We start from the raw sequence: 12821 nt of genomic DNA, 5'->3' as shown, positions 1-12821 counted from the left end.
TGGTAGCCACATGCAACATAACTAGTATTTAAAAAAGTTGAGTTATATATTTTGGTTTCTTTTTATTTTGGGACTAGGAAGAAAAGCAATTGATGATAGGGTAAATTCTAGCCTTTTGGTGAAGAATTATGTACTTACAACATTTTTGGCTGTTACCCCTAATGCACTAGGCATGTCGATGTAATTCTTCAAGAAGATGTACAGATGGGTAAGTGATTGGAGCTAGGGGATCATATATCTATCTCTTTGAGAATGATTTGACATCTCTCAAGGTCAATAAAGGATTCACAAGGTAATGTTTATTAAGCCCATCAAGTTCTTCCCATGGAAGAGGATCTTTTGATTGTAGTTCCATGTCCTTCAATGTATTCAAGGATTCACCATTGAATACATCTTGGAATTGGAGCACCTTCTATTAAAAGAACTTATTCACAAGGACTAGAAGGAAGTGCACAACATAATATAAAATTTTGATTTAATTAATTTGCTTGTACATTATCTTTTACATGGCTTAAGTAGGAGCATATTCCAGCATACATGTATAGATTTATAAATATGCTATTAATTAATTTATTGTCATTGATAAAGAGGGAAGCGAAACCTTGTTTAGGAATTTACATGTCAATTTAATCGCTAGGAGGTTAAAGTGTTTTGATTTTGCAGTTTCATTACTTGGAGGTCAGTATATCTATTTCAGCAACTTAGAGGCCAATTTGATTGGATTGCCTAGTTTCATGAATTGGAGGTTAATTCACCCATTTATGACTTAAAGGTCAGTTTACCTTGTTTGAAAACTAAGAGGTAAATCTTACTTGATTTGCTTAGTTGAACAACTTGGAGGTCAATTTAAATTGATTTTCCTAGTGACTGGAAATTTTCTTTGCAGTTTAAGGACTGAAGGTCGCTGTGGCTGGTTTAAAGTCTTAAGAGTCTATCTTGACTTGACTTGCATGGTTTTTTTCGATGATCAAATGGTCAGTTTATTTTGGTTCAACTAGTTTAGTGATTGGAAGTTCAATTTGATTTGCTTTGCTTAGTTTGGGGGCTTGGAGGTTAGAATGTTTAGCTAAAAGACTTAAAGTTGCATTCTATTTAATTTGCTTGATTTAATGACTTAGTGGTCAATTCAGACTTTACTTTTGGGTTGGAGTCTTCTTAAAAATATTGTGGATCTTTTATCGGAAGTAAGCTGACCTAAAATATACATATGTTAGAAAATATATTTCTTATTATATATAAATTCTAGTATTTTGAATTTCTTATTCATGGCCAGTTGGTGTTATATTTTGAGTTGGGACTATTATGGGATTGACAATATTAAAAGGGGGCATCTGTTTGCTTCAATAAAGAAAGCGGAGGCATTTCTGTTAAGCAATGACAATCTTAGATTACCTCCACTTAGTAATTTGGCATGGAAAAGAATACCACCTCTTGGCGCTATTTGTTTTACCTTCACTTTCAAAAAAACTAGGTATGGGATCCATCATTTTTTTAACCATCTTTCTGATCCTCTTTTCATAACAAGTCCATATTTCTCTACTTGGTGTCCGCTAAGAATTGTTTCAAACATTTGACTTGATATGCATCCAACAGCTTCAATGAACATGCTTATGATTTTTACTTTCAACAAATATACCCTACTAGGAAGGGCATATTGATGCTAGCTGCAACATGAGAAGGTGCCTCCAATAATATGCCCTAGCTAAGGTTTTGTTTGGCATCACTTTCACTTTTCTTATTTTGAAAATAGAAAAATAGAAATTTTATTTCTATTTTATTACTAAATTTTAGAAATGTATGTTTGGTATAGTCCATTATTTTAAAAAACATGAATATGATGATGGTCGATGAGGCAATGATGGTAGTGGTGGAGACAATGAAGCTTGTAGTAGTGGTGGCCATGGTAATGAGGGTACTAGCAATATGGTGGTCATGGCAATAATGGTGGATAAGGCAGTATAGGGTGTAGCTAGCAAGTACAGTGACTAGCTAGATCGTGGCAAGCTTTGTAGGAACTAGTAGATTTGCGGGCAAAGACTTCGAGAAGCAAATATTTAATTTAATTTTCATCTTATAAGTGCGTGTGCGAGCAAGCAGGATTTAGAGGTTTTCATTAGATTTTCCTATAAATTTTCCATTGAAAGCATTATCTAATTTTAGCTAGGTTTGTGTATATGCAATAGATTAATTGGAACATGTTTCTTTATTATTGAGTCCTATTTCATGTATGATTTTGTACTAGCTTTAATTCTCGAATTAGGACCGAACATAAAGGAAACATGCCGGAATTATTCTAAAGCAAATATATAAACAAGGCAGAAATTTGATGCTATCTCCAATGGAAAATTTATAGAAAATCAAACAAAAATCTCAAAATCTCGTTCAGTTGCATGCTTGCTTATAGAATTGAAACAAAATCAAATATTTGCTTGTCAAAGTCTTCATCAATGAATGTAATAGCTCCTTCGAAGCTTGGTATGGTCCAATTGGTCGTAATATTTATTGGCTACATTCTATGCTGCATTAGTGGGGCATCGACAATGTGGTGGTGGTAATGATGATGGCATTGGTGTGGTAGAGGCTGTGGTAGCAGCAACAGTTTGGTGGAGGTGGTTAGGGTGGTGTTGGCAACAGTTATGGTAGTGGCAGTGGTGGCAATGATGGTGGTAGAGATAACAATGATAGCGATTATGGTGGCAATGATTGCAGCGATAATGGTGGTGGTAGTGGCAACAACTATGGTGGTGGTGGAATGGTGGCGATGGTGGTGGTATTAGTGATTGTGGTAAAAAATATGAGTTTCTTGTTTTGAAAATAATGAAAGTAAGAATTTTCTACTTTTATTTTTCTGAAAATAATGAAAAATGACTTGAAAATAAAAACAATAGCATGAAAATTGTTTTTTCTCCTCAATTTTTGTGATTTTTTTAAAAAATAAAAAATAAAAGTGTGCCAAAAAGGCCCTATTTTGCTATCTTTGACAGATTGTGGATAGATACTCTGTTTGGTTATCTCAAAGGGGATTTATGCAGATTTTGCTTGTCAATTTTTCGCAATACCATTTTCTTTTTAGGAAAAGAGCTTTGCTATAATTAGATTGAAGAGGATTGAGCATTTATGTGGATCCAACATCATCATGAATAATTTTTCTTAAACCTAACATTTGTGCCCAATTAAGGTCTTCTCTAAGGCAAAACTATCCTCTCATTCTTCTTTTTAGGGCCTTGATTGTTTTCCACGAAAAAGTTTCCTAACTTTTCTTGTGGATTCCCTTTTGGTATTTTATGAGGCATATGGGCTATCACTCATGTGATAGGCTAGGTCTATTACTAGGTTGTCTTTTGGAAACTTATGTATCAAATCTCTTACTATATGTATTGTAGACTCTTGAGTGACCATATGTTTGGATGTTTAATTGTCTCACACATATGAGTTTTCACATGAGAAATAAGCTGCATGAGAAGTATGGAAAAAGAAGAAGGGGTGGGGGAGGGGGAGGGGAATGCATATTATGGCTGCCAAAATATGATCTGATGATGGTGGAGGTTGGGGAGCAATATTCCGTCTGCATATAGGTAAAACGAAGAACAACAGAGTTCACCAGAGCTGATCCGACCGGGGTCCTCTAGTGCTTAAGTCATATAGGGCTTTGGGAATAGCTAAAAAGAAAAAAAACAAGAGGATGTGGAATAATTTGAGATGCAAACTTGGTACATTGGGCCCTAATTTATTGATGTGGAGTCTTTGTTCCACTAAGGTTGGACTCTTCAAAGTCCGAGTGGAAGACTCTTAATGAAGTTGGCCATATCGCTTCTCTTATTTAATCAGTATGGGAATAAGAGTCCTACTGAAGTTGGCATCCTACTATGCCATGTGTCGGCCTATGATAGGCAGGTGTAATTTTAGACCATGTCATATGCTCCCCACTACTGAATCTGAGCTATTTTTCCTGGCTTGGGTGAAGTAGTTAGATGAGCCAACTATAGGCAGCTTTGGGCTTATCTTGTTTCACCCATCTTTTAAAGTTACAAGTTGGGAATGTGATCAGGCATGCAAATCTTGATTGGTTAAGGCCATAGAACTCTTTTTGTTCCAATAGCTATTGGGGTCGGCTTCTTATGCTGGGAGCTATTAAGGTTGGTTTCTTAGGCTTTTCGACCTAAGAGCCATTAAGGTCTGCTCTTTGACTTTTTACCCTTCATTCCCATCCTTATGTGGCCGAGTCACAAGAGTTTGGCTTAAGGCCAGTTTTCGAACCTGGGCCCTTCGGGAGTTTTGCTTTTTCCCTCTTTTATGTATGTTGCAAGAGTTGCCGTCAATTGAGATTTTTTTTGGTATGATTGGAGCTGCTTGAATGCTTGGACATATCCAGATCTTTTTTGTACGATCTGAGCCGCTTTTGTGCCTAGATAGATCCTAGCTTTTCTATATGGCTGGAGCCACCTTGCGTCGGGACAGATTCAAGTCTTTTCTACATGTCGGAGTTGCATTTTTGGGGTAGATGGATCTAGGTCTTTTTTTAGTGGCCAGAACCGCTTTCATGTCTAAATGGACTAGGCATTTCCTTCACGGTCGGAATTGTCTTCGCACTTGAAAGTATCCAGGTCTTTCTATTGCTCAAGGATGGCTACCCAAGAGGGGGGTGAATTGGATATTTTAAAATTTAAATGATAATTATGCAGATCATAATACTTAAGTGCTTAATGAGTTCAAATATAAAATGTGTAGTGGAATGAGAATAATAAAGAAGAAACACCCAATTCTGATTGAGTTGGCTAAGTTGCTCATTGGGTCGGTTCACTTGAGATCTTAATCGACTAAATCCCTTGGATTCTGAAAAATGGCTTTCTATCTTTTGCTGTCTTCCGAGACTTGGTCAGCTAATTTTCTGACTGAGTCAACTAAGTTCTTCACTGGGTTGGCTCACTTGAATACTAGGTCGACTAAGTCTCCTGGCTTCAGAAATATTGTTTTCTGTCTTTTGTTTTCACTGAGACTGGATCGGCTCAGATTTTCACGGGATCGATTCAGTTGGCATGCCAAGCATGTCAAGGGTTGTTTATTAGTCTTTCTTCTCCAATTTGATTTCTACACTAGACTTGCCTTCTTCACTTGATTTAATCATCATTAAAACTCCTTGAAGGGTGTGTTTAATGTAGATTTTCTTCACTAGAATCTGGGTGGTGGTTCTTCATTTAGATGATGGGGAACACTTGAAAATTATGAGCATTTGGAATTTGAAACTCCACATCCTCATAAACAATGTTAGTAGCTTAACAATTTATACTCAAATGCTTTTATTATCATCAAAATCAATCCAGGGGTCAACACTTTCCTTCATGGTCGGAGTTGCCTTTGTGTTTGGATGGATCCCGACCTTTTCTACATATAAAAAGTCAATTAATGAGAGTTAAATTAAATTTTCATTAATGCTTATAATGGAGTAAAGAATTTGTCCAAATGCTTTTGGTTTGTTGCTTAGGTTGTAGTCTTTTTGAGGTTGGCGTCAGAAAGTTGTAGTTACATGAAGTCAATCTCCCATTGCCTTTGCCCTTGTGTTAAGTTCGGATCTTGCCCTCATGCTAAGTTCTGACAAGTTGTTGATTGATGTCCATGTCAAGGTTGAACTAGGACTTCCTCGTTTGGTTGGCTTTAGCTCACGATTGATTAGATTGGGTTGCTACTTTCGTCTAACCTAGCCATAATAAGGATTTTTCTTTTTATTCTGGCTTTAGCTTGCGACTGATTAGGCTAGGCTGATATTTCCGTCCGACCTAGCTATAGTTAGGATTTTTAATCTTTGGCTGGCTTTAGCTTGTGATCGATCAGACCCAGCTGCCATTTTCATCCAACCTAGCTGTAGCTAGGACTTCCTCCTTTAACAAGCTTTAACTCATGATTGATTAGGTTGGGTTCCCACTTTCACCCGATCTAACCATAGCTAGGATTGTCTTCCCTCTACTAGTTTTCTATCGAGCTAGCTATGTCAGATAGGACCACCTATAATTCGAGTTTAGCTGAAGCCAGATTTTCCAACGTCGGTTGATTTTGCTTGTAACGGGTGAGGTTGGGCATAGCATTGTTGTTTGACTTAGCTGTAGTTGGGATTTAACCTCAACTTGTGTTAAGCCACCACTTATGATTCGAGGGCGGTGGTCCATGCATGGTTCCCATGTTAGGTTAGGTGTCCTGTAGTTCCTACACTCTAGAGGGTGGCTTTTATGGTATGATCTTGAAGACTTGAATCCCTAGGGATATTTGCACATCATTTGGAGAAGAGTTGAGCGGTGAAATCTATGTCTCATGCATTTAAAATGATTCAAAAGTGGTTAGTTTAATGAGTATTCAATTCACACATGGCATACGTGTGTATGCCTATTTGAAACCTGTGAGATACTTTGAAACTTGGTCCGGCTATCATCATCTTGTTGTTCTCGCTTGGGTTTCAAACCCAAGTCAATAAGCTTGGCAGATATAGTGGAGCTAGTTGATGTGTTGCATTCATCTAAAATGGTAAAAATTGGAAGAGTGGCATCAAATTTATCCATAATTGCAAGTATGCGATGATGAACCGAGCAAATAGATGCAAAATATGAATTATAGAGGCAGAATTAGGGCAAACAATGCAGAAAATGAAAAGAGCACACTTGAAAATATAGGAAACTAGTCTAAACCGGTCCAAAACTAGTTCAAAAATGGGTGAACCAAGCGATCAAAGAAAGCAAACTGGTTTGGCTGGTCTGGTCAATGTGGCTTAGTTGGATATATCTAAAATGATAAAAATTGGAAGAGGGGCATCAAATTTATCCATAATTGCAAATATGCGATGATGAATCAAGGAAATAGATGCAAAATATGAATTATAAAGGCAGCATTAGGGCAAACAATGCCGAAAATGAAAAGAGCACACTTGCAAACATGGAAACTAGTCTGAACCAGTCCAAAACTAGTTCAAAAATGGGCGAACCAAGCGATCAAAGAAAGCAAACTGGTTTGGCTGGTCTGGTCAATGTATTTGGGCCACGCCAACAAGGCAACCTTGATAATTTGATAGCTAATGTGGCCGATAACATAGCATAATGCCGTGTTGAAGCTGGCATGGTAGCTGACATGTTTGATGACTTGGCAGGATGACATGGTATGATGGTTATTGGCATGGTGCTAACTAGCCCGATGATGTGGCTTGTTGACTCAGCTATTAACCCAACCAGAGCCGATTCCAGTTCGGATTTGTATATGAACTCAGGTCCCTAGGGCCTTGTTACTAGGTCTGCGATTTGGGTCATTGCTAAAGTATGTTGGATTTGATCAAATCTGAACATGTTGAAGCTTTCCCCTATGCAGGGCTTCGAGCCTGAAGCCCTAGCACAATGGTGGGACCTCGGCTTGGCGGCAGCTGATGGAGAGTGCAAAGACAGCGATGGAGGTGATGGCCGCTTGCGGGGCCGCAACAAGAGGAGGTCTAGAGGCTGTCGTTCTTCACATCAGAGATGGTGGAAAGTGGCAAATGGAGATGGGAAAGGCAGATCTTGGTGGGCATGTGGCTTTGGCCCAGTCAAGCTTGGATGGTGAAGAATCACCGGTGACAGGAAGGAGCAAAAACAACGAGGTGGCTAAGGACGGTGATGTAGGCCATGATCAACTGCGAACCAAGAAGAAATTTGTGGGGGTGATCATTGCCGATGCTGCGCTCCACAGCATCGGCATGGTCATGAGGGAGTTTCAAGGCTTCGACAAGGGGCAGAGGGCCTCTGGTGGTTGGGGTGGCATTGATACGTAGGGTGAGACACATGAAGATTAAGAAGGGTTCCCTGATTGGTGCTCTTGATGATCTTGCATCGGTGAACGTTGAGGCAGCTTGGAGTGGTGGACACCGCTGTGGTTGCGGCAGTGATGGGTTCAGCCAGGGCAGTGGAAAGCACGGTCGCACATCCTGTGCACACGATGCTCACATCACAAACAACATGGGTACTTGTGAGCCAGTGATTCCATCATAGTCTCCTAAGATGCACATCCTGTGCCGAGAAAAAATGACGCCCGGGGTAGTCATGGAAGAGTTGATTGTTGAGGTGCTTGCAAACGTGTTGATAGTGAGACTGTTGTTGAAAATGCTAAGATCTAGTAAAGGAAAAAGATAGAATATATTCTTGTTTCCCACAAACCATTCCAATCTATTACTGCTAACATCTGGTTTGACGATGGTGGAGGTCTGGAAAGCATTGGTCAACCTGCACTTAGGACAAAAGAACAATGAATTTTGCTGGAGCTGATCCGGCCAAGGGGCCTTCAATGTTTAAGTCAGACAGGGCTTTGGGGAACAATAGAAAAGAGAGGAGAAAAGTGGTGTGGAACAATCTGAGATGCAAACCTGATACCTTGGGCTTTCTTTTATTGATGTGGAATCATTGTCCCACTAGGGTTGGACTCTTCAAAGTTTGAGTCTGAGTAGAAGACTAGGTTTCTTTTATCTAGATCAGCCTGGAATAAGAGTGCCATTGAATATGGCCTCCTGCTATGCCACATGTCGGCCTATGATAAGCAGGTCAATTTTAGGCCGTACCACATCTTGGGAAATAGGATACCTCAGATCCTGAAAAATTCACATGCAAAATTGAGGAAAAGCATGTATCTTAGAAAGCTGAATTAGCATGCAGAAAAGAAGAAAGACGTGTCTTAAAAAGCTGGCTATCCCCATTCTCAACAGACTAGCACATGGAAAGAAGAGATGGGTATTTCAACTACACTTCTAGGATTCTGGTCATTTATTTTTACCTTTCTTTTAAAGCCCTATCTTATCTCTTTTGAAAAAAAAAAAGTCGAACTCCCATCTCCCAATTAAATAAGGTGACTGTATCAAAAAAGAAGGATACATATCTTAAAATATTAGAAATCCCAAAATTAACATCTGATCTGATAATATGCAGTGCACATGTCAAGGTCTACTAATTTAGTAACTTATGTTGATTTGATGCATACTAGTTATAACAAATAACAACAAAGCTATAGGTCAATTTAACTGAGTCCATTTTTTGATTATAAAAGCAAGCTTGATGCCCAGTCAGAGATTTGTATTATGTTTATATATGTCTATCCATTTGATAGGGATTCTAGGATGCTAAATTGAGCGATTGACAAAGTTCACTCTACATTATTGGCTGGTATGTATAATTATAAAATTCATGACTGAATAAATGCTTGAGCAACTATATTGGTCCTAATTCTTTGCTAGTTTAGACATGACGTCTTTTTGCTCTAGAACAGTGTTTTGAAATTTTAGAATTGTATTGTTTCTTCTATGGCCATACCCTACACATTTATCCAGCAAATCATCATCTTAGCGCATTACTTCCGATTTCCTATGTTTCACCATTACTTTATCAATAGGCATGATTTCATCATTTTATGTTTCAGGAATACCTGGGGATGGAAGATGCTTGTTCAGATCTGTGGCTCATGGTGCCTATCTGAGAGAAGGAAAACCATCTCCAAGTGAAAGCCTTCAGAAAGAACTAGCAGATGAACTAAGACTAAAAGTAATCAACCGGCCTTTATTTTTTCCTTCTACCAGTAGATCATGATGTCTGACCCATCCCATGTTTATATGAGAACACCCAAGTAAATTATGCATTTCAAATAAACTATTTGGTTTCTTTCTTGATATCCATGCTTTATCTCCCTTATGCCCAATCCATATAGGCTGTCCAGTTTAATTATGTTTTGCATTGCATTACCTATATAACTTGCAATTGTTTATAATGCAATTTTGCATATCCTTTTTTCTAAATTCTGAGTCAATAGCATTTTCCTCTGATAATTGCATTTTCTGTGTGAGTAGGTGGCAGATGAATTTATGAGAAGGCGATCAGACACCGAGTGGTCAGCTTTTGTTATTTTGATTGTTCTATTCTGATGCCTCATACAACTAGATCTTTTACACAACCTAGCACATCTCAACTGATAAAAAGAGAGTTCTTCATGATAGATTGTAACAATGCCAGGTTATGTTTTAATTTGTCAAGAAACTTAGTCAAAACTTTCTAGACCACATGGATTTCTTGTAGCACTTGCATGAGGAAGAGCTTAAAGTTCTGGATGGGAAAGAAGAAACAAAACGACTTAGAATAGCAGACAGACTCAAAATGCTAAGGGTGGTTGATGAAGTCAAGGTTGGCTTTGACCTTTTTTTCTCATTCTCTTGAAAAATGTCAAACCTTTTAGCCTTTTTTAAGAAAGTGGTCTGATCTTTGGATTTCTAGAAGAAAAGAGAATAGTATGGAAATAGGTGGATGAAAATATTGTCAGACTTATTAGGTTCTGTGTCAACTTACAGTTTTCTGAAAGAGAAGATAGTCTTCTATTTGCATTATCACCTCATCCGCCTCTGTTCCAAACCAACTTGTATTGTTGCAGTATCAACCTAATGTCTGGTCTCTTCATGACATTTGTAATTATTTTGCCATATAATTTTGTCATGCTTGTAGGTTTCTTGAAGGTGATTTTGATACATATGTTACCCAGATCAGAAAGCCTCATATGTGGGGAGGAGAGCCTGAGCTGCTCATGTGTTCACATGTTCTTCGGTTTGTAACATTTCTGCAGTGAAGTCCTGAATTGCCTCTTAACGCCTTTTGCATTAGGGTCTCTACAGCTTTCCAAAGTTTCTAATGAAATAAATGTTTTTTCAGGATGCCAATAACTGTTTACATGCATGGTAGAATTTCTGATAGCCTTCAAATTATAGCAGAGTATGGTCAGGAGTATGGCAAGGAAGATCCAATTCGTGTGCTTTATCATGGCTGTGGGCATTATGATGCTTTGCAGATACCTCTTGGAAGAACAAAGTTGAAATCGTAAGATTTGTGAATCGAGCTTGATGTTGGGTTTGACTTGGTTAGAAGTCAGCAGTACTCTCATATTTAAAAGGTTGATGGTTGTGGTCGGTGACTTGTGACATTACATAAGTGATCATATTTCTGCGGACACTTTCCATCTTGACATGTGAAATTCAATTCTAAATAAATGTCTCTTCTGAAGTTTCCTTTTCCTTCTGTTTATGCATAATTTGTTGCATGTGAGATAGACAATACTTAAATGAAAAGAAAAGAAAAGAAAAGTAAAGCATAAATCAGGGACAGTTAGATGGCATATTGATATTGCTGAACATTGTCAGACTTGCATGAACTAAAATGCACATTAACCTACTTTGCAGCTAGATACATATATTGAAAGTAATATGGAGTGACTTATCTTTTCTTTTGTATAGTGTGGTGAGAGAAACTTCCCATTATGTTATTCTTTTCGACTAAATTGAGAAGTTTCTTATGGACTATTGGACTTTGGCAGGTATGTGAAAAGATAAGCAGCTACGGACACAGCAGGACTCAATGGGTTTGCAGCTTATGCTACTCGTAAAGTCAGCGACTAGTTGCAGAAATCTGCATAAGAAAATTCACTTAAAAACTCATACTCGGCTGTTTGTTCTAATCTAATTTATTGAACATGATCATCATGCTTCTACCTCATATGGTATGAAATAATGAGTCAATGGATTTCCATTGTCAGTGGTTGGTCGTGAATCACTCAATTTGAGTGAACTGCATTACGATTGCTTTTGTGCTGGTTATTGCAAGTCATGATGGTGTTGTTAAATTTGTTCTGGCAAAAAAACCATTATTTTTTTTATCGGATTGTCTTGTGCAAAAGTTGTGCCTTGTTCACTAAGTTTTGAAATATTCTAAAATTTTTACCAAAAAAATTTTCTAAAACCAAGTACTTGAAGTGGGTATTTTAAAAGAAAAAACCTATTATTTGTCATGATGATCACTGCACAATTTCCTACCTCTAGAACGTGCACATGTAACGCGCATTCTTTTTGGTTTTTCAATAAAAGAGTGTTCATCCGAATAAATAATAAACAGTTGCAGAAACGTTCGGAAGTTTGGCTGCATGGGTAATAGCCGCACGCCATAGAATAACTTCTGCGTGTGGTCTCTCTCTCTCTCTCTCTCTTTTTTTTTTTGGCATAACACGTGGTCTTCGAACGGGAAGTGAAAACGGGAAAAGAAACCCCTTGGAGTCGCGAAGGTGGCGCCTTACAACTGTTCCCGAGAGTTTCTGTTATATCTTAAAATAGATTTAATTAATTTTTAGTTATTTTAAATTTTTGATAAAATATATGTTACGGAAAGAATCTTTGGTATCCAAACCACAGACATTAGCAAACTTTGACAGACATTAGCAAACTTTGATTCCGACCGACCCAGGGGTTGGCTTGGATATAAGTTCTGACCTATGCATGAGCCATTAACCATTATCGTTAACCGTCTTCATGCATCAGACATTGATTCAAGCTTCAGACATTGATCCCTACATCAGTTGTCGATTTGTGCATTTGCTGTCGGCTTCTATTTTCAATATTACGTGTGGGAAGTTGGCAATGCATGTTCTCTCCAACTCTTATTTTGATCGTCGTATTCGAAAAAGTTGATCGGAAACTTTCACACTCTTTAAATCACATAATTGCCGAGAGCAGTTAGCCATAGGTTGGATAAGATAATCACAATCGTTTAATTTCAAAAAATTAGATCGAAAATTTTGGAATGACGCATCCAAAGGAGTTGGAGTGGCTCTAACTCTTTTCCTATAATATCCCACCCTTATGCATCTTGAAGTATCAAAAAAAAAAAAAAAAAAAGAATTTTTCTTCTTCCCAAACGACTCCCGATTGGAGTCAGAAATCACCATCGGGGTGGAGTCAAACTCCCCTCTAGCCCTATTTAGAGGGGAGAGGTCTTTCTTCTTCTTCCCATCAAGATCCAAGG

The 12821-nt window shown here is 38.0% G+C and overlaps 1 protein-coding gene across 3 annotated transcripts; it reads left to right on the top strand.

Annotated features, from left to right (window-relative positions):
- The first annotated feature begins 5655 nt into the window (after positions 1–5655).
- LOC105034996 (OVARIAN TUMOR DOMAIN-containing deubiquitinating enzyme 4) lies at positions 5656–11682 on the top strand. 3 transcript variants are annotated; one of them, XM_073261989.1, is made up of 6 exons: positions 5656–8729; positions 9412–9533; positions 9836–9876; positions 10482–10598; positions 10686–10850; positions 11344–11682. In XM_073261989.1, the coding sequence occupies exons 1-6, from the start codon at positions 8726–8728 to the stop codon at positions 11357–11359; spliced, it is 465 nt and encodes a 154-aa protein (XP_073118090.1). In that variant the 5' UTR covers positions 5656–8725; the 3' UTR covers positions 11360–11682. The 3 variants fall into 3 exon arrangements, 2 of the variants coding, with proteins under 2 accessions (XP_073118090.1, XP_073118089.1); XR_012143407.1 differs by lacking the exon at positions 5656–8729 and having other exon boundaries at positions 9372–9533; positions 10482–10580; positions 10686–10923; XM_073261988.1 differs by lacking the exon at positions 5656–8729 and having other exon boundaries at positions 9372–9533; positions 10482–10580.
- The last annotated feature ends 1139 nt before the right edge of the window (positions 11683–12821 follow it).

This window comes from Elaeis guineensis, chromosome 8 (assembly GCF_000442705.2).
Source record: "Elaeis guineensis isolate ETL-2024a chromosome 8, EG11, whole genome shotgun sequence".
Classification (NCBI taxonomy): Eukaryota; Viridiplantae; Streptophyta; class Magnoliopsida; order Arecales; family Arecaceae; genus Elaeis; species Elaeis guineensis.
This window is presented reverse-complemented; position numbering and strand designations above follow the sequence as displayed.

Coding starts and splice junctions, on each gene's coding strand:
- LOC105034996 (XM_073261988.1), top strand. CDS start 9,387: ATGATTTCATCATTTTATGTTTCAGGAATACCTGGGGATGGAAGATGC. Junction 9,534..9,835: donor CAGATGAACTAAGACTAAAA/GTAATCAACCGG, acceptor CTGTGTGAGTAG/GTGGCAGATGAATTTATGAG. Junction 10,581..10,685: donor ATGTGTTCACATGTTCTTCG/GTTTGTAACATT, acceptor ATGTTTTTTCAG/GATGCCAATAACTGTTTACA.